Source organism: Branchiostoma lanceolatum, chromosome 4 (genome assembly GCF_035083965.1).
Source record: "Branchiostoma lanceolatum isolate klBraLanc5 chromosome 4, klBraLanc5.hap2, whole genome shotgun sequence".
Lineage (NCBI taxonomy): Eukaryota > Metazoa > Chordata > Leptocardii > Amphioxiformes > Branchiostomatidae > Branchiostoma > Branchiostoma lanceolatum.
This window is the reverse complement of record NC_089725.1, coordinates 15,457,682-15,484,601: the sequence shown is the minus strand read 5'-3', so window position 1 is coordinate 15,484,601 and position 26,920 is coordinate 15,457,682. Positions and strand designations below refer to the sequence as shown.

Genomic DNA, 26,920 nt, shown 5'->3' with positions numbered 1-26,920 from the left:
TGGCATGTATACTACGTACGATGAAATAGGGGTGTGTCCGTGCTGTCCACCCCTATCATTCATCACCGTGGTACACTCCATCCAGCCCATAATACACTGCGCTAAACAACATGGATGGCCTCAGATGACATTTTTGCTGAGTTGATAAAATTATTGGCAGTCATCTTGGCAATTTGACGCCAAAATATCGACTCCTTCATCAGATAGGATGGTGCTATAGCTATCAGAGATCGGTACGTACGACAGATATAACGATCTTTAGTTGCAGATCTGGTGTGAATGGGTGTTTGTTAGACTGACTTTCCTGCGCAGTTACGTCAGCTGGCTTGTGTTTGTTTGCTCGGACGTGTCAACGTAAGACCGCAACTTAGTAAAATTATGCGTATCTCATAATTTTAGGAGGCTAAACATTGACACGTGTCCATCGTCTTCTCATTGAATAATCATGATCGTGGTGTATGCCAACAATGTGTGGTTGTCGATGTGGTCTTCGAAGGACACAAGCAGGCTGCCCCCCTCCCCCATCATCACCTGACCCGGCATAATTTAGAACAGAATGAGGGATTAATCAACACCCTTCGCCCATCTGGTCAAATCATAACATCTGAAGTAGGAGAGTAAACAAACAGCACGGGTTGGCGAAGGGTGAGAAGTAGTAAAATGGAGTGACCAATCGAGAGCACAGTTGTGCAGATGGTCATATAAATTTCATGATTGAAGGTATGCAGAACTATATACACAAACAATCATCAAATTATTAGCAATCAGCTGTCAGATTTACTGTAAATTCTTGTGCTTTTGCAGTGTTTTAAGTTTGTCACTTTGTGTTTGAAACAATTCTGTAGTACAGTAGTTATACAAAACACAAAGTCGCTGTCATGATTGTGCAGTTGCGGTAAAAAGAACTGTGAAAATAAAACCACAGTGAACATTTCAGGCTTTGCAGTGTACATTACATGTATATTAGCTTTGATAAGCACCTTGGGACAAGTGGTACTAAAGTCCCTTTTAGTTTTTTTAACACGCCTATATTGGTGGCTACCTTTCTTCCCCTTTGGTACAGACAAAAGAAGCTTAAAATGAAAACTTGCTTCTTAGCCATGTATTGTTATATTCTTGGACAGCTGCCCAAGCCAATTAGTAATTGGTTGTCTAACAGAATTTTTGATGAGCTATCTCTGGAGACATTCTACTATAAACAGGTTTATTCAAGAATTGATTTCAAAGGTCACTCTTAAGATTTTATGGAATCTATAGAGTTTGAATCAAAAGGATCTTGTCAATAGTGCAAAAATATTTAGCAGGATCATCCTGTGATGGTATCAGGACAACTCGGCCCATTTCCAACTCGGCCCATCGCAAATCTGGTCAAGTCGGATGTAGGGTGACGTCCAGTCCACATCCAGGACACGTACGGAGCCTCTTGTGCCTTGGCTTGATGAAACAAGTCACAACGATTCTATCCTGTAGAGGACTTACAAAGCTCTGCCTCACTGCGTGGTCGCTTGACAGAACTGACTTACTGAGACCCGGGGGGCAGCAGGCCGCATGCTCCCGGGCGCGTCTAATTAAGCTATTTGGTCTCCGCCTAAATGTATCCATCGCAAATCTGGTCAAGTCAGCCCATCGCCGTGGTCCAGTCGGCCCATCGCCAAATTTCCACAAAATAAAATAAAAGACACTCCCCTTCTAAACAATAAACTCATGACTGCAATTTTTAACTTTTCAATTTCTTCTTTGCTCGGCAGGTCTTTAGCGACAAATTCTTCATGCGCTGGCGAGCCTGGTAACATCGACCTGCCATGTCCCGGGCTGTAACATACATGTAGTAACAATGTCTCCTTGCTAGACAGCTTTGAACTGTTGATTTTGAGGTTTTTGGAGCGCCATACCGCCAGGGCTTAGGCAATCAACATGATTTAATAGAGACTGTGTCTTTCTGTCAGACAACTGGAACTGTTGACTCAATTTGAGGATTTTGGAGCCCCATACCGCCGGTGCTTAGGCAATCAACATGATTTTAATACAGAGACTGCATCTTTTTGTCAGACAACTTCGAACTGTTGACTTTGAGGTTTTTGGGCCGAGTTGAGTAGGGAGATGGGCCGAGTTGACTAGGGAGATGGCAGAGTTGACTGGGCCAAGTTGGTAATGGGCCGAGTCGTTTGACATCCTCCTGTGATCACTAACTTTTGTCTTCAGGAAACATGTTGCCTCAGACAGCATCGCACACACATACACGCCCAGGCTGCATGGGCCCATACACATGGAAGTTACAAGTGTAGCACAGATTTGTCCCCTGAATATTGGGGAATGGGAACTGTTCAGAGTGAGTCGTCTAAATCATGCAAAAGTAGATCTTCCAACTGTATTTTTTAACAATGCAGATTCCCTGATGATATTTTGTTTGTAACAATTTCCAATTAGTTTAGTATTAGTAGTGAAACTATAGTTTTATGCCCCTCAAATCCTCTGAATCTTAAGAAAAGTTGGCCTATAATTTAGCCAAATCCATGTTCTTGAAACCTCAGACCGAGAGGATAGAGACTTCTTCTGTATGTGGAGTCAGCGGCATTTATACAGGAATATAAGATACTAAGACAGAGAGCTGTTATGTTTATGCTGTTATGTTTCTTCATGATATAGCAAATATTATGTCAATGTCATACTGTATGACATAATACATATTCATGAAGATCACACATTTTCATGATTAATGAATGTGTTATTGTTTAATGATGGAGTAAAGATGTATAATGTAATAGATGCATATCGTACATGTACATGTTTGCTGTAAACTATAACCTTATCCTTTGGTTTATCGTATTGTGAATGCTGAAATGTACAATCAATGATATTGATATGTAATTCTTTTTGTACAATGACTATACCTGTATGATAAATGTCTGCAAGTAGATGTGAACATGTAAGGTATGTGTATATGCTATTGTGTTGTGAAAAGGTCATTATTTGCATAGGTTATTAATCAAAAGTGATTATTCATTATCTATTTTCTGTAAAATTGCTTGTATAAAATCATGGTGAACATTAAAATGTATGCTGGTTGTTGGTACTTTTTTAATTTGATGTCTAGAGATAACATGTTTTTGTATATTTGTGGCCTAACTGCCATTGTGGACTAACCATTAAGCAGCCCTTGAACATTTAAGATCTTTGAACTTCGCTATCAAGTAGATGGTTTTAAGTGAAGAGATATGACATTGCACACTAATCAACATTTACATGGCATTTTGAAAATTTATTGTTTTCTCATAATTTTAGACACCAAGCATATCCAAGTGATTTGATTTTTTTTTGTCTTCTAAACTTTGTCTTTGTGATGTTCACCTTGTCAGGTCTGTAGTAGAGAAGGACAGCAGGCTGACCTGCCCAGCATGGAGGTTGTGAACATGGAGGAACTCATCCAGGACCTGACCTGTGCTCTGGAGGAGACCAGCAAGTCTAAGGAAGACTTAGAGCCTGAGGGAGAGGTGGAGGGAGCCTGTGCAGCCAGCCCCTGTCAGATACGCCGGAGACAGGCCCGGAAGAGAAGGGGCCGGAAAAGGCGGTCGGACCCCAATCCCATCTGGGAGTATGGGAACATTAGTGAAGCCTCGGAATCAAGCCTTGATGAAGCCTTGAAAGACTATATGGAGAATGTGACGCAACAGCAGGAAGATGACCACGACTCGGACGATCTCATCATGGCCAAGAGACTGCTGTCTTTGAACTTCAACTCAACAGCCAGCAACAGACACTCCTTCCACTCTGAATCCGACACCTTCACAGACAGTTACAGCAAGGTTCGCAGCGCTCGTCCCAGCCGGAGAAGAAAGTACAAACGCATGGCCGTAGACCCGCAAGGCACAGTAGGTAGCCCCATGACCCCACAGCTACCTGATGGACTGCCTGATTACATCCCAAGAAAACGAAAGCAATTAAAGAAGGGTGGAAAGGGTCTACTGAAGGAAGGAAGCCAAGATGAAGATGCGATGGACATAGAGGGCCTGAGGTCTGGACAGTTTGGTTACGACATTAAGAAGTTGAAAATGAAAGACAGCCAGAGAGACCAAACTAGAACTGGTGGGGAACAGGACTCCATGGACTGCTATGATGAGGGAGGGACGAGCAAGGAGGGAGATGTTGAGAGGTAAGGCAGTCAACACTCAGATGACTTTAATAGCTTGCTGCTGTAATGATTATTATAGATTTTACATGGGTGGTTAGTAACATTTTTATACAGTACTGGTTTCCTATATTGTGTTCTTGTCTGTTTGCTTTTTCAGGTAGCTCTGGCTTGTTGCAGATTTCTTTTCACTTTACCGTCAAGATATCTTTGGTCGAGTCTCACATCATCAAAATAACCACCAAAATCAACACAACATTAACATGGCTCATTCCACTCGAGTTGCCTCTATCATAGTGTCTGGTTTGGTTTGGTTTTCAGCGGCAAAGCAAAGGTATGCTGGGAAAACTGCTATGCATTCAATGACAGATGGGAGCATTCTGGGAAGGGAGGGTGGGGCTCCATATAGGATCAAAGGGCAGTGTACATGTAAATCTACACCTAAACTTAGCCTTATATGAAAAAGGTGTGCAAACTTTTCAGATAACCCCTTATCTTGTAACACTACATGGAAACAGACTCTACTCAAAATATATTGGAAAAAGATTTTCTCAGGTTATTGACTGCTTACTCGGAAGCCATCCCAGAAGTCCTTGCTACCATCTGATCAGTATTCCACCGGGGGTTTGGCTCCAAATCAGATTAAATCAAGTGAGCGGGAGGTCCTGCACCTGCCAATATATTACAGCCATTATTTCCTGGTTTTAAGAGATATGAGATCTTGAAACATCATGTAATTAAATCTTCAACAAAGATGTATGACCAGCCAGCAAAATGGGTCGAGAAAGATCGGCCATGCCGTGAATACTGATACGGGATGATAACAATGGTTAACGGTGGTCTGGGCGGCATATTCACCATACCGCACACTGATTGCATGATTGGATTATGCTCAACACCTTTTTCAAGGCCAATTCCCCAGTACATTTCTACATAATTTGCTTCCAGAAGACTTATGTATCCATTCATATGCATCTGTGCTTGGACATGTACATTCTGGTTGGTATAGATGGTCACCTTGATACGCTTGCAACATTCACTTGAGGTGCCTGTACCTGTGCCTTGATGTTGATAAAGATGAAGATACTAATAACAATAATGACTGTCTAAATACATGTAATTCAATGCAATAATTACCTTTGCAAAGATGATAATGTTTTGTTAGAGTTCTAAATAAATGTGGTTTATCAGCAGAATGCAAGAATGTATGGATGGGTTATCATGAAATTTGGTATGTGGTTAGGTTTTGTCCTATCGAAGTGATTATATTTTGGCCCCCCTAGCAGCTATTCTAGGAACTGCAGTAAAAACTATGACAAGCTATGGTCATGATTTTGGGGTGGTAGATAGCTCTCGTGCTCAAAAAGAAGCGACGTAAGTTTGGTCCCTCTAGCAGAATGGGCATCTTTTTGAGTTTGTTATCAGAATGTTGTCATCAAAGGCAGCTTTTTTTCTGCTCTTCCTCTATCATCCTCTTCTTATCTATGAAAATGAGTTTAATTTTTCTTACTTACTTTTATCTAAATGAAAATGTGATGATTCTCCCAGGTTCTTCTAGTAGTAAGATACTGCTAAGTTTTGTGGGGAGATTCATGGATAAAACTTGCAGACAAAAATGTTAGGGACAAGAAATAACAAAACATGACTGTACACTTTGGATGCTTAGACAAAAATCAATTGTACATGTATTTGAAACTCAAAAGGTAAGAACGGTTTTAAGATGAAAACATCGAACGACAGATCCTGTTCAGATCATGTTCAGAATAAACACCGCCAATGGCCATCATCCAAAGAACGGCCGCCATGTAAAAATGTAAATCCATGGGATTTTAGCCCTACTTACATATACATGTACGTCGTGAGCTTCTGCTCTACTAGAATTGTTCATATCTATAACTTCACCAATAATTATAATGATTCTCAATGAAGTATTTCTCTACCAAACTTTTTTTTGTTTGTTTGTAACAATACTCTTATGCTTTTGGCCCTTTTAATGCCAGGTACAAAGTAGCTGTCACAGGATGATATCAGATGTATGAAATATGATACAATAAACCTTGTCCTTTGCTGCCTACCAGACAGATGTTGTGCAATGAAGTATTATCTTTCTGTACAGGGTTACTATTTTGGGATGACATGGAGATACATAAACTGTGATGATTGACATACAGGTGCATGAATGCTTTTCTCACTACAGATATCCCATATCAAATTAGCTATTCTTTGAGGTCTCTATCTATTTTAGGCATGTCTAGGTACCATCATTATTTTGTACACTGATACATTCCATCTGGTAGCTGTCATTAGCTCTCACACTGGGAGAAATTGATACCTTTCTATATTTAAACTACATGGTTGTATTAACATGTTGCATTGTATCAAGTGGCATTTGTCATGCAAAGTTGATATCAAAAGGCATAGCAGCAGAAGGTGCATGTACATGTGTACTCATTAGTGATGAGCGTATAACTACATGCTTTAGCAATAATGTTAGAAAATGAAAGCTGACGCTGAATGGAGATGTCTTTTATCTATCTTTTATGTGTCTGTATGTACAAAATAAAGGTGCAGGCTTGTTGACTGGTTAGTCCTACATTGAAACATGTGGTGTAAATAATGTTTTAACCATGCATGGATTTTTGCCTTTAAGATTAAAGCCCTCTCAAGCTGGGATTAAGATAGGAGCAGAGCAAATTAACTGATTGACTTGTAAAGTAATTCAGGCTGCTACGTACATGTATGGGCTTGTTACTATTCTGCTTGGAAGGAAAGTATCAAGCAAGCACTAAGGTCACTGGGCCAGATATGAACAAACAGAAACATCTTAAATCAAACAAGTGTTGTTCTACCCAGTACAAAATACCAGTCTCTACAATGTGGCTTGCATTTTTTCCTCTTTGGCTTCAAAATCTATCTGTAGATTATCACCATGGCGAGAGAGATCTGATTGATTGTTACTGATGGGAACATGCTGTGTGTTCTATGTCTTAAGAGATGCAGCTTTATCTTAATAGGCTCAGCTCAAGATATAGTAGATGCCCTGGGTATGCATTACTCTCCAAGCAGAGGTTCTAGCTGGTTTTTTGACGTGTTTTCAGGCTTTTATATTGCTTGGCGACATAAAGAAAATGAGACAAAATAGAAATCCAGACAAAAACGCCTAAAACAATTGTTAAAACCAGAGCCGAACCTCCGCTTGGAGAGTAGGTATGCATTATCTAATGGGTAGTCACTATGCACACTTAGAAAGGGTTGATGAAAATTATGGTGTTATGCAGTCTTCTGATCAGTATGTTCAGTGCCGAGGGGCCTCTAAAATACCCCATGCCTCCAAGAGTGGGGCCTTGAAAATACTACTAGCCTCCAGTCCTTATGTCATTTGAACTGATTCATTTACTTCTTGTATGTGAAAGAGGTGAATGTGCCTCATTACATTTACTATCAATTCAAGAATTGGTGTTAAAAACTAATGAGCTAAAACATCCATCTGTTCCTGCAGAATATCTGTATTTTCAGCACCCCGGACAGTTTGGTTTAGTTAGATTGCACAGGTGCTCATATGTGTTTTCATTGTTCACTTGTAAAACAGCTGCGTTGACAGCATTGATACATACTAATATAGGTTAGATCACCATCAATCCGCGCAAGCACGGCTCTGTTTGTTCACCCATTGAAAAATCATTAATAGTTCTATTAGTCACATTTCAGCTAAACTCCAGATACGCCTTGTGTGGTTAAAGCATTTCCTATAAAAGGAGGAGTTAAGCCTAGGTTTGTATGTTTAAAGGCCAACAGTACTCAGAAAAAGTCACATTACTGCACAGTAGACAGTATCCCTTCTCTGGAGGCTGTGGCGCCAAACTAATAAACAGGGGAAAATAGCCATGAAACTACATTTGTGACCCAGCTTATCACTCGGGGTGTGTGGGGTATCTACTGCTGTAAGTTGGACCTCTCTGCTAGACTGAATACAGTAAATGGGATTAGTCGACAAATGCAGCAGTGTAGGTGAAAGGTTACCTCAGCCATCCATGAGAGTGGTATGACACTGTTGTAGCTAAGCTTCGGATAACCACAGAAGTATAGGAGGAGAGTTGCTTCTTCACAAGATTGTATTTAGCTGGGAACACCTTTTACAACAACAACTGATTATTCCCTGGTATCCCCTTTACCATAACTGCTGATGGAAAGCATAGCATAGACGGTAGTTGTGATAAAAGTGTTATGGTAGCAAAAGTGGATAAGTTATAAAAGCCTTTACAGAATATGGTAATGCCTGCACTATAGCATACATATAGATCTACTTCTTGTGGATCTAAAAAGGTAATAAGGGATATTCTGGTGTTCAACAAAACAATTTGGTGTATCTATTCCATTGCTCAATGCTTTCAAATTTCAAAATAAAACTTGTTTGAGTTTCTCTTTTTTTCCCCAAGCCTTGAAGTTGTGGGAGAGCAGACTTTAGATGGTGAACCTATTGTTACTACAGTAGAATACAAATGATTTTATAAAAGTCTCTGTGGACTTGGAGGATTACAAGCAGATAAGGTTTGTCAAGGTCTCTTATAATCAGCTGTGTGCTGGCAAACTGCCATACATTGTTGCCAGGACATTTTATTTTACTTCCAAGTCTAAGAAATGTTAGTCTGTTTTTTATCAGAAGAACTGTAACGTTGGTTATCATAAATTCGCGGGGTATTTAAATTCGCCATTTTCAGAAACGGTGTATTTTAGGGATATGTGCTGGATGCAAAATCAGTTATAACGCCAGCAATGCAAACCGGATAGACTAACATATTCAGAACACTGATTGGAAAGCTTCGATAACCATGCATTAGAAGTTGGCGACGTCAAAAACATTCCGTCCCTTATTGATATTGAAAGAGTCTGGGGGCTTCGTGGGAGAATCACACTACACGGTTGTTCGTTGGTTTATAAGACAAATGTCACATCCGCTTCCTGCTTAACACAATTATTTACAAGACAACTTATTACAATCTCTTTTGCTAACCTGGAACTGGATTCTAAGTGTGATCAATCATCAAAACTCCTCTTTGTTGCTACAACCTACGGCACGTGTATTTTCCCACCGCCATATTATTACCCAGAATCCTTTTGTCAGGCAGACGACAAAGGTTGTGAGGAACACTTTTTTGTCGAAATGTTGTGTGTGATAGTGGACTGAGGACGATATTTTCCTCAAAGTTTGCTCCTAACACAACAAGGAACACATGGGCATAGTACTATTACCATTGCTACGGCATCCAACTAACTTCCCATGAATAATGTACACGTTGCCATGACGGTGGATGTTGGATTTGAGTGACGTTCTACCGACTCAACAAACGGGACGTTACCGCAGGCCTGATGTGTGCGGTACGACCGTTTTGTCGTTTATTTATTTTTCTTTGGTCACGTTTTTATGACTTTGGCACTCTCTTCAAGTCAAGATGGGCACAACAGCTGCTGTATAAAAGCTAATTAGCGGCATATATTAATGACGAATCTTCTCTCCCGGAATAATGTTCGCACCTGTCCAAGAGCACTGTCATTCTGTGTGCGGCGAACGGTAGTTTCAAGTTGAAATATTATCGTGTCAGCACGACTAGAGAAAAAATCTAACATACATTATATAGCATTAGTGCAAAGGTAATACATGATACTGACAGAATAACAGAAAAAAGGATGGTTTATTGTTCTGACAGATTGATTTCAATCAACCATTATCGGAAAAATGACGATTTTATGTTAACCAACGTTAGTATATTTGTTTGTCAAGACTCACTGTCCTTATTGTGTACTATAAAGGTTAGGCTACAGTGAGAATGTGACTGGTCAAGACAGCAGTAGTTAAAAGGGCTTTGAATATTCTCTGTAGGAACATGTCACCCACGTGTCATGTGACCCATTCCCTTTATTTCAAACCTTTAGGATGTAGACTTATGTACAATATATGTTCTACCCAACCCCAGTGTTTTGTCACAGGTCACGCCAGCCTTGACAGTTTCCATCTTTTGTTTCCAAAATTCATCTTTTGTTGCTCCGCAGGGACATGTCTGTCCAAGTAACAAGAGTATTGGGCAGATTGAGTGATAGACACGGAAATGAAAACAGGATATGGGTACAAATAAAAGCACTGGAAATCTAATTGCCCATGGAGGGGGATTGATTGTGACCTCTGCCCCCAGCCTGACCCCTGTATGATGCAGAGAAGCCCACAATTTGTTATGTTGGAGCCCACCTGAGTAAATCCTGGGCCGCTCACTCAGCCTTCTTCAACCCAGACACCTCTCTTAAAGCTTGTCAAGAAAAATTTGTTGCCAGAATAATTACCACTTTGGCATTTCCTATGAAAATCAATAAAATAGGTGGAAGTCTTAAACCTTGCATGTGAGGCCTTCATAAATATTGCAGTACCCACTAATAATGGATCACAGGGTACAGGCACTGTGCAACGGGCCAAATTTATCGAGCTATCAAAGGAAAATATCCTTGCAGTTTTGCTTTAATGGATTTGGTGCAAAGAGGTGGAATCATTTCCACCTTCTCTGCTTGTCTCATCTTTCCACCGTCTGGTGGGACCCTAATCTGTCCAGGTACTTTGGCAGACCATATTTCCTCCTCCTGCCCGGCTCACCTGCCAATACATCAGTCCAGCCTGCTGCATCTGATAGACAGCAAATGGACGTGAATTCAACAAGTGCAGAAGAAGTCACTTGGCCATGCTACCCCTTGTTAGCCCCGGGGCAGTGACATACCGGGGCTGAATTCTGGTGGCATGGCAGCCATGGCCCCGTATCTACCACCAGGTGGAGATGCAAAGTCAGGGTCCTGCACACCTGCCCTCCCGGTCCCACCACTCAAGCAGCAACAAACACAGGACAGGCTCCGATACGGAGCAGTAACACTGATAAAAGTCTAATGAAGACGGCAAGTTTGTCTGATGGATGCTGGCAGCCCGGTACAAAGTAACTGCAGGCTATTGTACAGGCAGTAGCGGGTCCGGGGTGAACCGCTTTGTTCTACATTATTTGGCCGCACAAAGCTGTGATCTCCAGTGGTCTTTGTGCTTATCATTGACAGTGTGCTGAACAATGGGGTTGAAAAATCACATGGACATTGATGCACTTACAGGTAATGCATCCACACTGGCAGGGGCTGATTGGAAACAAAGTAGCAAAATGGCAGGTGTAGGAAACATGGTTGTAGGCATACAAAGGAAATTTGGGTCAGTATAGGATAAACATTAATCTGCAATATATCAAATCTTAGAAAAAGGTTTTTGGTCTAATTCATGTGTAATTAGGGTGAAATATAGAGAGAATTTGGTGTAAAAACATGAAGTTTATTTAAGGGCCATAGATGCTTTACTGGCTGACTTAAGTTGCACATTTTCTCACTTTATTTCATATACACCAACTTACTATAGTCTGGGACCCCCTTTCCACTAGTGGCTGTGACCATGCTGTGACCGCTGAGCCACCAAAGATTTGACAAATCGCTTAACTGATTTCATAGAGAATTCTTTTTTGAATTAATGTTTTGTGTGTTTTGTTGTCGTTTAAATCATTCTGTACATCTTGCATTGCATTCCAATTATGAAACCAGGGGTCACACAAATGCAATTTTGGTTGCTGTACTTAGCCTCAATTTTGGTTGCTGTACTTAGCCTCCGTTGAGTCTAGCCGGCCAGCAACAAGAAAAAAAATGTAATAGTAAAACTGTAACTAGAAAACAGCCGGGAGGAGTCTGCAACGGAGGCTAGCTGTACTGTCGCTCAACAATCACCATCTAGTGAATAGGGGGCCTTAGGTAACTTACAAGAAAGATAAATAGTCGCAAGATATTGCCTTGATTCTGGCTCCAGTACATGTCAACATGTGAGCCAGAAAGCATCAACAATGTAATATACAGAAATGGTTATATCTAGTAACTAACATGAGTCATACCAAGACAGAGTCAACAAATTCTACCGTAGCATTCCTTCCCTAATGCTTCTAGATGCAATGGTACTTGTCATTCAAATGATTAGAATAATCAAAAGTTCTAATTCTGTGTGGCACAATTAGTAAAGACCAGCGTTTTGCTGCTTCCCGGTGCAGAGGAAGCTACTTCCTCTGAATCAAGAACAGCAGTAATGAGATGAAGAGTTTCTGGGTGGTACAGAAGATTGGGTCATAGAGACGTGGTTGACATTATCTTCCTGTACTTTGTAGGAGATTAGTTGAAGAAGTATTCCACTTTATTTTCACTTCAGACTGTAGTTAGGACAATGGTCCTTACTGTTGAATGTACAATATATTGTGATCTGACTGTTGACTTCTCTACCTTCCAGTGTGTTTGAGAGTGACTTGAGTGGAAGTGAAAGCGACAGTGGACTATACACCAATGATGAAGGAAGAGAAGGTAAGATATCTTCATTTGATTTTTCTGCTGAGAATACCAAATCTTAATCACCAAACGTGAATATCATTCATGATATACTGTATACATGTACTGTGGTTTGTAATTTTGTCATCTCTGTGTCTGGAGTATGAATTCTGTGTTGGAAATGGTCTGCTGGTGATGCCAAGAGTTGTGCAAAGATGCAGGGACTTAATGTCAGCTATTTGTGTTTGATATTCATCATATTCAGCATTGGCATTTCTGAACCATCGTACCGTGTCATCACAGTCTCTTCCATCCTGTTTAGGGATTACTGTGTCTGGTTTAATAAAAACTTAATCCCAACTTTGCTTTATTCTATTTGGCATATCGAATTGTACACATGTTGATCCACAAAATTACAGTAGGACAAGTCTCTGTCGTTTCTCGGTGGACTTTGATTGATTTTCCTTGGTGCAGAAGTATTGAAAGTGTACATATTGCAAGGCTCCATACCACCATGTAGTCAGGACAAATTGATTTTGATTACCTGGAGGAAAACAGTAACTCATGGTCTATCATTGCAGTAAATAAATGTGTAATTATATTCTCAATTCCAATGTTAGCAGGGTGTTTTCAATAAAGGTCTCCAAGAATTATGTGTCCCAATAGACAACACTGCATGGATGACATATACCTGCTATATCCGCTAGATGTATTTTAATGCATGCGCAAATTCTCTCCATATAAATCAACTTATGGGAATTAAGTATTTCATTGCAGGTACAAAGTGTAATTCTGAATCTAGGCAAAATGCGGACGTTTCCACCATAAAAGCTATTTTAGAGAATCATGGCCGACTATTTTCCTAAAAGGAAACTTTTCAACAAAAGTTGGTTCTAGTACCAAACCAATTACAAGTAATCAGGGGATGATTCACATGTGCAATTTCCATATTCTCGGAATCAATCAACCCGACTGGAAATATTGGAAGCGAATCTTCCACGGATGATGGGCACATTTTTCTATCAGGTAAACAATCAATCACAACTTAGCGGGACATTTTGTCTAGTTAGTGGGATGAAACCAATTTAGTTTGCGAAGTTTGGACCATCCATCAGTAACCCCTGACGGGTGGAGGGGTGGGGCAGGATGAGCCGGGGTGACATGCTGGCAGATGCACAGGGAGACTCGCACTGCTGCTGTTCCTGTATGTGGGAAAACACGGGAACTTTTCACAGACTGCTTTACAGAAACCCTAAGTTACGTCTATTGCTGGAGGTAGTTGGGTCTCCCTAAGATCTTTTCAATGATGTCTTCCCAAACTTCAACTTTATAATCCAGAATATAAACTGATCATTATTCTAGCCAGATACATTGTATATAGAATTATGTTTGTGATGCATCTTACTTTTGCCTTAGCCATCATTGTCATATTTCCTATTTTGGAATAGACTGAGAATAAAATAAGCTTGTATAAGAGAGGTGTTTATTCTTTGTTGAAATTGAGAGCTTCTGTATCATAGACACTTACACTGAGGACCTCTAGTGAGAGAAAACAAGACTGTCACAGCAGACAATGGTGTACACTCTGCTGGAACCCTTTGCTTTGAAGTTCAAGTACTTGATTAGATCTTGTATGTTTGGAATAATTTGTTTACTTTCTGGTATCAACAACAGCTGAGTTTTTGAGAGAGTAGAGGTCTTTTGATAGACATGAATGTCCAAAGATTACAATACTTCATATGAACTGAAAGGTTTGCATCTCAATAGATAGGAACATTACATACCATCTGCTGATCATTTTGCTGTCGATCCTATTTTGTCTTGACAGTAGCCTCAGACCTGAAAATCAAACATAGATTTGAAAATCTTCATGAACTGATAAGGTGATATTTACTTTTAATTTAACAGACATTTGTTGGTGATGTTGGTGATGTAGGTCATTGTATGATATTTCAATGGTGTAATGATATTGATAGGAAATGTCTTTGCCCTCTCTCATGACCAGTACAACCTATGTGTTATGTCCAGGTGATGATGAGCAGAGTGACTTCTTCCATGAAGGTGCCGGTCCTGCCTGTGGAATCCCTGGAGTCATCCAATGGTGGGAGGAGGACAAAATCGACTGTGATGACCATGACCCTAAATTTGAGCAGATACTGAATGGATCCTTACCCTTCCTTACTGACGTGCCCAGAGGTGGGTTTTTAGCTCAAGGGTTAAACGGAAGATAATATCATCATTTTCAGCAGCGAAACAGTCTACAGATAGTTGCCAAAAGTTTGGAAGAAGTTGAAAGATGTTTATGACCAGCCCACAAATGTGTATCATGTGTGCGGGACATAATGGACTGATGGAAGTTGATTCATCTTTGGCTTGTGATGTTTGTAACTGCACACATTTACAGTGCAATTTGCCTCCTTAGGCTTACAGGCCAGGACAAGTCGGCTGCTGGGGAGATACTCCAACAAGCGGAACATCAAATCAGCATGCAGGAGGCTGAAAGACAGGGTGAGGAGGATTATCCCACTGCCTGATTAGGCAGGCAAACTTAAAGGCACCATAATGATTGATGACAGGAACAAAGGCTAACCTCAAATCGGCAGTGGGAGGATTGCAAAGACAGCAACCCGCAGAGAGATCCAATGTTTTAACCCCCTCTTTAAGCAAAGCCCCTAAAGAGCAGAGTTAGTATCTGTGTTTTGGCACCTTTTAGGATTCAAAATTTGTGTGGGGATGGCTTTGTCGTAATTGACTTGACAAGTAGACTGCTAAACCACCAGAGAAAGCTTAAGCATGTTATGAGACAGGCTGATTTAGCCTGGAGATGTGCAGACAAAGGGTGAGAAATAGAGTACAACACGTGGGAGGTTTGTTGAAATTTAAACAGAAGAAAACTAGATCATAGTATACCCGAGATCCAGTTTGAAACAAGGTAGACAGTGCCTTGGGCAAATTTCAACATCAAGATATATATATTTTGGCTAATCTGAGGGGGAAAGTCTGAAGGAGTCAATTTGAAAGTGATGGCCCACATTCGCTTGCACAGCCTATTGTTATTGATGGTGTGTGCAGAAGTGAAGTCATTTTGAAGTTGTTGGCAGCCTCTGGACGTAAGCTCACTAAGGGTGAGATGAAAGGGTTCTAAGTGCTATGATTGGACGTGTGATCCACTGCAGTTCATATGACCCTTGCTAGAGGGCTGTTAGGAGTGTCCAGTTCCATTCTTTTTTTTATTAAGATATTCTCTTTCTAGCAGTCAACTTCATCATGTCTTCTAGAAGTATGACCTGGCCTGTTATGATCATATTCCATCAAATTGGATCCTTAAAAGTGTTCTTAACATCTGGTTAGTGACAAATTTCAAACATAAATGTTAAGGCTGCTATCTCAATAACCCTTTGAATCCCTGTGGTGAATCCATTGTTAATGCTAAAGATTTTTTTTACATAGTACATAGTTTATGTATTAAATAATAAAAGAGTAATAAAAGAGTGGGGGAATTTGTAGGCGCAATGTATTAGTACAGTTCAAATCTGTACCTGGGTGCTAGATGTGTCATGTCGGAATGCATTTCCCTGCAGTCATGACCTGATATAACATGTCTCTGTCTTAACCTTCTCCCTGCTGCCTAACTCTGTAACCAATAGGGAATTGGGTGCCAAATGGCTACTTTAGTGTGCTAAAGGTTAAAGTTCCTTATTTCACTATTTTGGATCAAGACCTGTCTTGTGGCATTGTCATGGATCCTGTAGCCCATGAGTAAGCATGTCCAGCTACATTGTACCAGTCCTATGTTGGGACTGACATCCAGGTCACTTAGCTGAAATACAATGATCCCCTTTGAAATCACAAGGACTGGAAAATGGGTGAAGCAATATTGAACCAAAGACCTACAAACAGAACCAACTCTGCCAAGTACAGGCATGTGCAATGTTATTGGAGGAGAAAAACAAACAAGGTGCAAGATAAAACATTACAGACTCTGAGGCAACCTACATACATGTACATCTATGTCTCAATGCAACACACATTAAAAAAAGTGTAAGATGGCAAATAGACCGAAGTGGCCATGGGAAAAGCACACTCATCGCTGAGCTAGCGGGCTAAATGCAGATGCATGGCACACTTTCATCCATTCTATCATTAGCTGTTAATGTTCCTTTTATGATGCTAAGTGGTCCCAGCAGTGGAACCAGCGAGATGGACACGTTGATGTGTGGCTTGCTCCTGATTGATTCTGAAACACGGAACGAGATTGATTCCTCCACCTTATCAGTGCTATTCTACACTAACTCCTTCCTTTTGGTAAGTCTGCTAAGCCGGACACTGAAGCGTATCTGCCTGGAAGGGAAGAATGGGCAGAAGTGTCAAGGCTTCAGCACCAACTGGCCAGGAACGTAGATGCCTCTTTGTGAGGCAGATGACTGTGCAAGTATTAGGAAGTTCGCTTGGGTGGAGAAGTTTTAAATGTCATATTCCTTGTCTCGTGTAGTGAGAACATTGGAAATCATGCACATACATCAATGAGAAGGGGGGAATACAGACCACAAGGGGGAAGATTAGGTAATACATATACAGTATGTCCATTCAACAAAAAGTTTTTCTTCTCCATACCTAGAAGAAAAGAGGTCCCATGTACAGCACCAACAATGACATGATGTCAGGAGACTTCTCAGCATATCAAGAGTAAGTCCATACTATACATGATATAAATTCAATATACAGTCATGTATTGTCATGAATGTTTTATGTCTTAAACAAGGAAAAACTTTGATAAACATGAAAATCCTTCCATTTTTTTCTGTGTTTGCATAAAAGTTGGGTATTGATACTGGTTTGATGGATTCTTGTCATTAGGTTTTTATGATTCATTAGCTGTCTGTGAAATTAGAGTGCCTGGCTTAAGTTTTAGTAAGGTAATCTAGTTTGCCCTTGTGAAGATATCTGCCATTAATGGACACAGAGGTCTCTCATGTGGGCGTTATCAGTGTCATCATCTGTGCTTGGTTTTCCAGGATTTGGCTCCAACCACGGAAGAAGAAGGAAAAAGATCAGGTTGGTGTATTGATTTTGTAATTGTACTTCTGCAATATAAAAGTCTGGTATGTCTTCAATAGAGGGATGTATTTCAGTAAGCCTGTCAAATACAAACTCCATGAGCATGCATAATCCCCCATGGCCGGATCTTCATTAGACAAAGTTGGGGCCAGAAGTAAAAGGGAGTGTGGGATGATGAAAACTTGCCGGGGACTATTGATGTGTGGATCAGTTTGATAGATAACATTTTGGATGGGAGTTTCAGGTTTGTTTAAGTAACAACTGGATAAGCAACAAAAAGGCACAGGGATGGTATGGTTGCTATCAAATTATTCATTACCATCTTTTATTGGTCAACAGTTGTGTGCTAACAAAACAATAGAAACGCATTGATGTAAAAGGTACACATGTCGTATTTGATTATTCACATGGGCCGTATTTTGTTGAATATTGCAGTCCCTGTCGAGCCATCACCACCTGTTATATTCCTATGGGCAGCCAGGACACCACAAATGTGGGTCTGCAGACAACAAACGACGTAGGAAGATCCCACAGTCATCACCAATGGCACAGGGTAAGACTTGCTGGCTCCAACACTAAGCAAAACTGGAAGAGGAGTTATTCCAGATCAACTGAATATACTCAGGAGACTAATTCTTGTGCATCCACATCAGGCATTTTAACCCCATAATGGAATGCAATCTTCAAAGCTATGGCCATGTGTATTTTTGAATCTGTGCCAAAGAGATGCCTCCACAAGTTTTGGGAACAATACACCTGCCATCCACCATACAGAGAACAGGATGTCACTCTGCATTTATTAATCAGTTCCTCTGAAAACTGGCCCAACCTCCAGGTCTGAGCTAATCCAATACTGAGTGAAGTCTACATCCTCAGATAGACCAATGTTCATCCCAGAGAAAGTCTTTACTGTACATACTTGAAAATCTATTCCATGTCCAAAGTCAGATACCCTGAATAATACACATTGACAAACTCTGCAAGAGTGCACAGGTGATAATATCGACACAGACAACAACTTGTAGGCCAGCCTCTGCCTCTATCAACACATGCCCCAACTGGAGTCTCATTGACTTGCCAGTGGTGAAACTGCTGCAGGTATCCTGGCAGTGTAGAAGAGAGGCTGATGGATTTGATGTGAAGCTATCCACAGTGGACTTTGGTAACAATTTGATATCAGTCAGGCATCATTGTTTGAGTCTCGGCCGATAGTCTTGTTGTAAAGATTTATAAAGAAGTCTCGGGATTCCTTGGCAGTGTTAATGTTGGTTAAGATAAGGTTCTTGTCTTCAGTAAGATAAGGTTTATCTCAGGCCGGTCCTGAGGCAGAGTATTTCATCAGCTATCTTGTTTAGAGCCCTCGGAGTCAGTCCTTCATGTCACTGTCTCATTAACATCACAAACCCAATGCCAGCATTTCCCACTGGTGGTCCACACAGCCACTCCGATAAGGTGGCAACTCAATGTGACTAATATCCCTGTGGGGCTCTGTAATTTACTTCAACACAAGAATGCTTTGGCCTCAGACCCCAATCATGATAACAGATTTTCATTTTCCTTGCATTGTGCGCCTGTGCCACTCCATTTGCATGGAAAATGCCAGGAAGCAATTTAATCTCCCAGCCTTACATTCTCCAAGTTGATGCCTTCTACAGACTCTCAAGTTGACAAGTTTCTCACTGACTCATGACTCGCCAGTTGAGGCAGCTACACAGGCCACTCCTGCACCACTGCAGTGTCAAGGTACCACTGGTCACACTGGGTAATCCTGTGTCACATAAAATGAGTTTCTAGACCTTGACCAAACCTGTTAAATACGGGGAGGTCACTTATTGGATTGGTCCCAGAGTTTCCAGCATGTGAGTTGTCCACAGCAGGACAGACTGTGGTGTTGTACAAAGGGTGTCTTCCAAATGTCAATGTCCTCCCTCATACACCATTCATGTGATAGCCTCCTCACAGCAAAACACTTCAATCTCATGGAACATAGAGAGTGGGTCCTGATGTTTTTGTGGGGAGTTTACAAGAACTGCCATAAGAACCATTACATCAGTTTTTTTTTAATTTCGTGGTATGGATTTTTCCCTAGTTAGGTGAAGACCTTGAAGTACTAGTAGGTGAACATGAGATTTTTACCTTTGCCAAGAAAAGCTAAATGACAGCAACTTCATACCCAGGAACTTAAATGGATATTATGACCTTATTTGCAATATTATTGAGAAAGCTATACTACCTTAGTGGTAAATGATGACATATTCATACTAGTGACACATTTAGGTTAGATTATTCAAATTTCAACATCATTGCCATGATTAATGAGGAAATGCTGCAATGTTTGCAACATATCTGATTTGGAAAGTTGAGATACTAGTAATGAATCTATATAAATTATGCTCATAAGAGACTTTGCATATCATTTTAATGAGACCATTTGGTATGATGTTGTGTTTTTCTTTATCAATTGCCATGGTGTGTTGATGGAGAATTTGAAACATTCGAATTTCAAGACCTAACTGAAATATGCATAAAACACTTTTTATTACTTGAAAGGTGTATAATTCAGGTTATGGGGGATACAGCTGTCATGCAGCACGTCAAGAGCCAACACAACGTGTGTTTTCCTTTTGAATGCCACTTGTTTCTCCCAGAGGCAGAAAGAGAAATGATTAGTTTTCACATGACAAAAGGCTGAGATTATAGAGTCCCTCTCACCAGACTTATGAATGTGCTGTTCCCTGGAGATTATACTGATAGATGTGCAAGTACTGGGAATTATCCTAAACAGAGTGTCCCCAATGCTTATAGATGGGTGATGGTGATTTTGCTCCTTCCATCGTGATGTGCCGTAAAATCAGCACCTTGTGGCTAATTCTGGCAGCTGTGGTGGACAAAGTCCTGTGTATTACTGTCATCAAGACAAACCTGCGTCTCTGCTGGTGATCGCGTTGTCCACGGACCCGTGCCGTTCTGGTCACCTTGTCGAACCATTATCATGCAGAGGCAGGTGGATGTTGTTATTGTGACCAGATTAACTAGCTTTAGCACCGACATCTTCAGCCCATGATATATCTATAAAGGTGCCCATAAAGTCTCAGTTACATCCTGACAATGACACGCCTGCTCGTTTGGGGCAATGACAGATTGCTGACATGCAGGACACGCTTTTGTGTGTAAGTTTGAAGCAGTGCGCAAAACTCAGAGTTTAGTGTTTTGGTCTACAGCTCATTTTGCACTATGTCATGCTTTGTCTGCTAGAATTTGCTAATCAAAGCATACATCACAAAAGAAAATAGGTTCTTTTTTTTTCATGCAAAAATAGTATTCCAACTACAGACTGGTGTTACAGAGATTATATTTTGCACTGCCTACAGCACAGATGTTCAGATGAAGGGCTTGGTTTGCCTCTGTTTTGGTAGGAATGGGGGATCTAGCAAAGTCTTTTTCTTATGGGACATTTTACCATCGGAAGAATGTATGGTACAGTAATAGATGAAGTGGCAGAATATTTGCTAGCAGCAATAAAAGCTGCCAAACTTCCAGCACCAGTGGCATGGATGTAGTAAGTCCTGCAGCAGTGGCAGCCTGGCAGGCGTTCATGCTCAAGGAGGTATTGGACTACCACGGCAGTTCGTGTAATGCCATTACAGATAGCACAAGAGGCAGATTTTGCTGTGAGGCGATTTCTTCTACAGCCACCAATCATCCCGGCTTTAGGTAATGCCACCCAGGGGACTGCCTGTGGCCTCCCAACCATGTAATTGTTATTTAACATGGACATAAAGTTGTGGCAGTATCCATGGTGGCACCTGGAGGAACAGCCATAAAGCCTGGCTGGGAGGGTCTGGATGGGGCTGTCACAACTGACAACTCATGTCAAGTACCCCACTAATATCTGCTGGGTTTATGTTGAGACTGGGATAGCCTTTTACTCTATGTTTCCATTTTCAGTAGTGCCATGGGTGCAACTTGTGTTCACAGGCCCTGAATGGGTAGAAATAGTGCTGGCAGGATGGAGGAAGGCTAATGTAGTCCAACGGCTGTAGTACGGGTAACAGTAGTTGAAATCTTGATTTCTGAGCAAAGTTTTTATTTCAGAATATAACAAAAATATAGCTTAAGCTATTTTAAGTGTGTTTTACGTGCATTCTTACTGTTCTTTTAGTGGTAGATTCTAACACAAGACAAAGAGATATAACTTAGGTCTTGGATTATTCAACCTATTTGACTGAAAAAAATATTATACTACATTGACAAAGGAGGACACCTTAGAAATATTCTGGCAGAAATAATCCTTAGCATAATCAAACATGTACATAATACAAGAAAAGCAGCTTGGGCTACTACATAGCTAAACCCGAAAAACAGGAAATTGAACAGAAGCCTACAATTGTCTTAGACAAATCCCCCTTACACATCCTCGGGGAGTTGTAGTGGGACTAATAGAAATGTGGCAGCTGGGGTGGGGTCAAGGGCCAACTGATAAGACATGCTGCGTCCCATTCCTGCTCATGTTGGACATGATAAGGAGTGTTTCTGGGACCGCTTGTGGTCATTGATGTGCTGCATTAAGCATGCTCCCTCACGGAATTTGATTTGGTCCATATGAGGCCTGACAATCAAGATGGTAGTGGTGGTGCTCTGGGAACATAAAAGCATGGGTGCCCACCATTCACCTCTACATCCAAAATTCCTTATCAGAATTCTGAACGGAAGGCATATGCTTTAAGGCAACCGCCCCCCTGTGTGTAAGCCATTGGATCTGTAAGATAAGCCTGATCCTTGTGAGGGCTTTCAGAAATCTTATTCACCAAGTTGTTCACAAATTCCCATTGTAGTTGAGCATGGCAGTGACTCATAGATAGGCTATCAGGAGGATTGATGGCTGAAGCTGCTGGGTTTTAGAGCTCTCCCTGGACTCATGAATCTTTTAGTTACCGTTAGACAGGGGAAACTGGTGCTCCGCAGTAGCAAACAACTTTATGGACTTTCTTGTTTTTGTGAACTTTTTCCTTCGACAAAGAATTTTTGGCGTTGGTATCTTGGTCATTGATAATGTTGTATTATACCTTTACAACTGGCACTTTGGTCTTACTACATGTAATGCCTCTTTATTTGCCCTTACTGGATGATTAAATGTATAGTTTTTAAAACTTTTTTACATGTTTCAAATAAATTACAATGGTAGGCATGGCAGGATAGCTGGGAATTTTCACTCCCTAATGTGTACCTCAAATACAAATTGAGAACTGTAGAGGTGTTTACTGTGACAAAACCTCTTTATTTGCCTTCACCTGATGGAAAAAATGTATAGCCTTTTGCGTTTCTCAACGGTAGACATGGCAGGATGCCTGAGAATTTTCACTCTAATGTATATCTTAAAATCACTAGCTGTAGAGGTGTTCATTATTAAAATGTTCAGATATTTTTTATGCAAAGGCCTTCAAAATGCAGTTGAAGTATATACTTCTGATCACCATATGACCTACTTTTGACACCTGCTCAAGAGATGTTAGTTTGTCATAATGCAACGTAGGCCAACACAAATTTTCATCAGTGTCAGAAAATGGACATAAAACTGTATTGACTGATATGTCACTGGTGGTCGCCTGTAGTTGTAACCTGGTTCCTATCCCTTTGATTCCCTCAATAGATGGCTTCACATGTTGTTATCCTAAAGATGGTGATAACTGATAAATGGACATGCCACAGGACAGGTCCTCTGATGTCAAGCATGTGTATTCCCATAGTTTTGTACATTGTTGATTTTTTACTATCTGTCAGGAACAGACCTTCTCACTGTGCTAATAGCTATGACTTAGATAAGGCATGGCCATCTATGGAGAGACATCTGTGTATATCCCTGCAGCTTAGCTTTTGACTGAGGATAGACCCTGCTGTTCCACACATTTCCCTTGTCTTAAAATGAAATGTCAAGTGCCATACACATTCCTTGTCCTTACCTTTGTCATTCCCATGGTCATGGTTCTGTGTTGAAATTGTGTAAACTGGATAGGGTACACATTTTTAACCCTGCAATATTAATATTGTGCTTGCTGAGGAATCATCATATCATCAAGATATATTGGTCTTGGCCCTGGTGCTGAAGTGTTCTTCCCTAGATGTGATGGCCTTGTCCCTTGTGCTGAACTGTTCTTACCTACATTTGGTGGCCTTGTCCCTTGTGCTGAACTGTTCTTACCTACATGTGATGGCCTTGTCCATGGTGCTGAACTGTTCTAACCTACATTTGGTGGCCTTGTCCCTTGTGCTGAACTGTTTTAACCTACTTGTGATGGCCTTGTCCATGGTGCTGAACTGTTCTTACCTACATGTGATGGCCTTGTCCCTTGTGCTGAACTGTTCTTACCTACATGTGATGGCCTTGTCCCTTGTGCTGGACTGTTCTTACCTACATGTGATGGTCTTGTCCATGGTGCTGAACTGTTCTTCCCTAGATGTGATGGTCTTGTCCATGATGCTGAACTGTTCTTACCTGTATGTGGTGGTCTTGTCCATTTGGCTGAACTCTTCTTCCCTAGATGTGATGGCCTTGTCCATGGTGCTGAACTCTTCTTCCCTAGATGTGATGGCCTTGTCCATGGTGCTGAACTCTTCTTCCCTAGATGTGATGGCCTTGTCCATGGTGCTGAACTCTTCTTCCCTAGATGTGATGGCCTTGTCCATGGTGCTGAACTCTTCTTCCCTAGATGTGGTGGTCTTGTCCATGGTGCTGAACAGTTCTTACCTACATGTGATGGCCTTGTCCATGGTGCTGAACTCTTCTTCCCTAGATGTGATGGCCTTGTCCCTGGTGCTGAAACTTAGATATGGTGGTATTGTCTCTGGTTGCAAAATGTTCTTGATTGAATTGTGTAACCCCTGTCCCTGATGCTGAAGCCTTGGACCTGCACCTCACTGTGGGAGCTTTTTCCTTGGTGGCATTGTCCCCAGTCATGTTACTAGCAAACTTGCTCATGAAGTTGTCATGTTTTTTTTACCCATGTTTTTTATCCAGTAGCTTTCCCTTGTGCTGAAATGGTGTTCTTAAATGTTGTGGCATGTACTCATTTTGTATCATTCCTTGCATATCTAGGACTTAAGGACTTTCTCTGATGCCTTAGCATTGCCTCATAGCTATGGTTAATCTGTGATGTCTTGAGCTATAGCATTCTTTTGTTGAGAGTTATCACCAGAGTGTGATAGCAGTCATCCTGACCTGGGAGAGAAATCTGTGCTTAAGTATTGGCTATTTGTTGTGGTGTACACAGTGGTACCAAATGTAACAGCCATAGCTCCAACGGAGAATGAACTAAAGTCATGGCTCTTTCCCCAGATGGGAAATGGTTGTCAGCTTGTTACAATAGTCCCTTCCCCCAGTGGAAAAATGTGTAGCTTGCATTTTCCAAACTCATTCTTCATGGTCTGCTTGTGCCGACTTCTTCACCATGTGCCAGGTTTATGTCCAGTGTTCCATCACATACTTATAGATCACCTTTTCATGGGCTCAATATTTCCAATGAACGTATTGTTGTAAAAGTGCACTCACCCAAAGCTAATATACATTTGATTACCTATATCTCTATTCACACTTTTTACAGCCAAACTACTATGAAGATGTATCACTGTATTGACTTTCAATTCAATTCAAAACATCTATCTTGTTGCAGGATATGTTGGTGAGAATGCAGACCCTATCCCAGACAACAATGTAGGCAATCGAATGCTGCGAGGAATGGGCTGGTCACCTGGCCTGGGCCTCGGTGCTGAAAACCAGGGGATGACGCAGCCTGTCCGAGCATTTCTGCGGCCCAAAAGGTCAGGCCTTGGACACATGTAAAAACTGATTTTAAAAAAAGTGATCCATGGGTGTTACAGGCCTTCAGATTTGTGACAAAGCTGTCATCTATTATGAAGTACAGCTTCATCCTTGTTCAGACAGGAAGATGGGTCGCTGGAATAATATACATGTACTAACAAGATTGTCAGAAGTCAGTTGTAGTCTAGCGTGGAATGTGGATCTCTTTGTCTTATAAATAGTAGAAGTCAAAATGGAATAGGTGACAAGGGGCATTAATTGTACAGCATGAAAATGTGCATGCTTTTATTTCAAACATTCTCCTCTTCAGAATGTTCAAGTCAAGTCCGTTGATAAACAAAATATGGAAAATTTCATCAATAGCACCAAGAATAGTATACATCTGTTTTATGATGTGGTTCAGTGACCGTTTTGGTATAATGATAAAAATCACTGTAATGAAAAAATCTCCACACAACATAGCTGCATTGTTTAGCTTGTGTAGAAATACAGCTGGCTCAGACCATGGTTCACTGTGTGTACCTGCTTTTCTTCCATTCTAGTAAACTGTCATCAATGTTGCAATTATCCTTGGTTACAATGTAGAACTTAATTGACAAGAATGTGAATTGAGTCACCAAGTTTTGAACTAAACTAGATTTGAGCAACCAACATCTAGGATTGCACAACAGAGTTTGTAATGGTTTGGTAAGGGACTACCAATGGACTGGCTGAGAAATTATGTCAGTGAATCAGAGAAAACATGCGAGTGTTTCCCATGATGGAAAAAACAATGTTTAGCATTTTCTGAGCGACATGTGGGTGGATGATGCTTAGAAGACATCTGCGGTAGCTTTGTGCCATGAATTCCAGGATATCATTTTCACACAAGATTGTTACAAGACAAAAGTTAGCGAGCTTAAGTCAGGGGAAGTCTTTTCTTTTATTTCAACTAAAGAAATATCTGAATATTGGTGATACTGAACAGAGCAGAGAACACTTATGTTGCAAAACAGAAAGGATTGTGTAAAATGTACTACATTGTTTTAGTAATCATAATGTTTGGTGTTTGGTGCCTTAGAAATTGATAGTTGTGCATCATACTCAAAGTGTTAATGGAATCATTTTAAACAGAAATCAGTCCAATGTTAAGATGCAACACCCTTTAAATAAGTGTTACTGCTACAACAGTGAATGGACAGTTGACTTTGTGATATGAACCATACCATGGAGCAATGTGTACAAGTGCCATCAGTCTTCCACCTACGCAAATCTTGGCCAAGAAATATGAGGAGATTTGGTGGGTACAAAGCCGTGGCTTTACTGTGCACAATGACTAAGTGGTTTGAGCATGGGCCAGTTCAGTGGCAAATTGAGTATTGGAAAGGATCGATAGCAATGAGCGCAGGTATCATGTTGGCAGATATCAAATGTGACATCTTGATAGAGTTGCCCATCAACATGTGTATTTACATTGTGATCACAGTATTACAGCAGCAATAAATACAGTACAAGGAATGTGTAAGGCTGCACGCATAGTTGCAGCTTCTAAATGCATGAGTTCTTCCACA

General features: G+C 40.9%; 1 protein-coding gene across 1 annotated transcript; it reads left to right on the top strand.

Moving 5' to 3' along the window:
- Nucleotides 1-80: 80 nt before the first annotated feature.
- On the top strand, nucleotides 81-26,867 carry LOC136432844 (G patch domain-containing protein 2-like). Its single transcript, XM_066424416.1, has 9 exons — nucleotides 81-233; nucleotides 3,357-4,150; nucleotides 12,462-12,532; nucleotides 14,525-14,692; nucleotides 14,919-15,004; nucleotides 17,115-17,182; nucleotides 17,512-17,551; nucleotides 17,990-18,107; nucleotides 25,222-26,867. The coding sequence occupies exons 2-9, from the start codon at nucleotides 3,396-3,398 to the stop codon at nucleotides 25,389-25,391; spliced, it is 1,476 nt and encodes a 491-aa protein (XP_066280513.1). The 5' UTR covers nucleotides 81-233; nucleotides 3,357-3,395; the 3' UTR covers nucleotides 25,392-26,867.
- The last annotated feature ends 53 nt before the right edge of the window (nucleotides 26,868-26,920 follow it).

Excerpts from the sequence above, each read along its gene's own strand:
- LOC136432844 (XM_066424416.1), top strand. The coding sequence starts at position 3,396 with ATGGAGGTTGTGAACATGGAGGAACTCATCCAGGACCTGACCTGTGCT. Across the intron at positions 4,151-12,461 it reads AAGGAGGGAGATGTTGAGAG|TGTGTTTGAGAGTGACTTGA; the intron begins GTAAGGCAGTCA and ends TCTACCTTCCAG. Across the intron at positions 17,183-17,511 it reads GACTTCTCAGCATATCAAGA|GATTTGGCTCCAACCACGGA; the intron begins GTAAGTCCATAC and ends TTGGTTTTCCAG.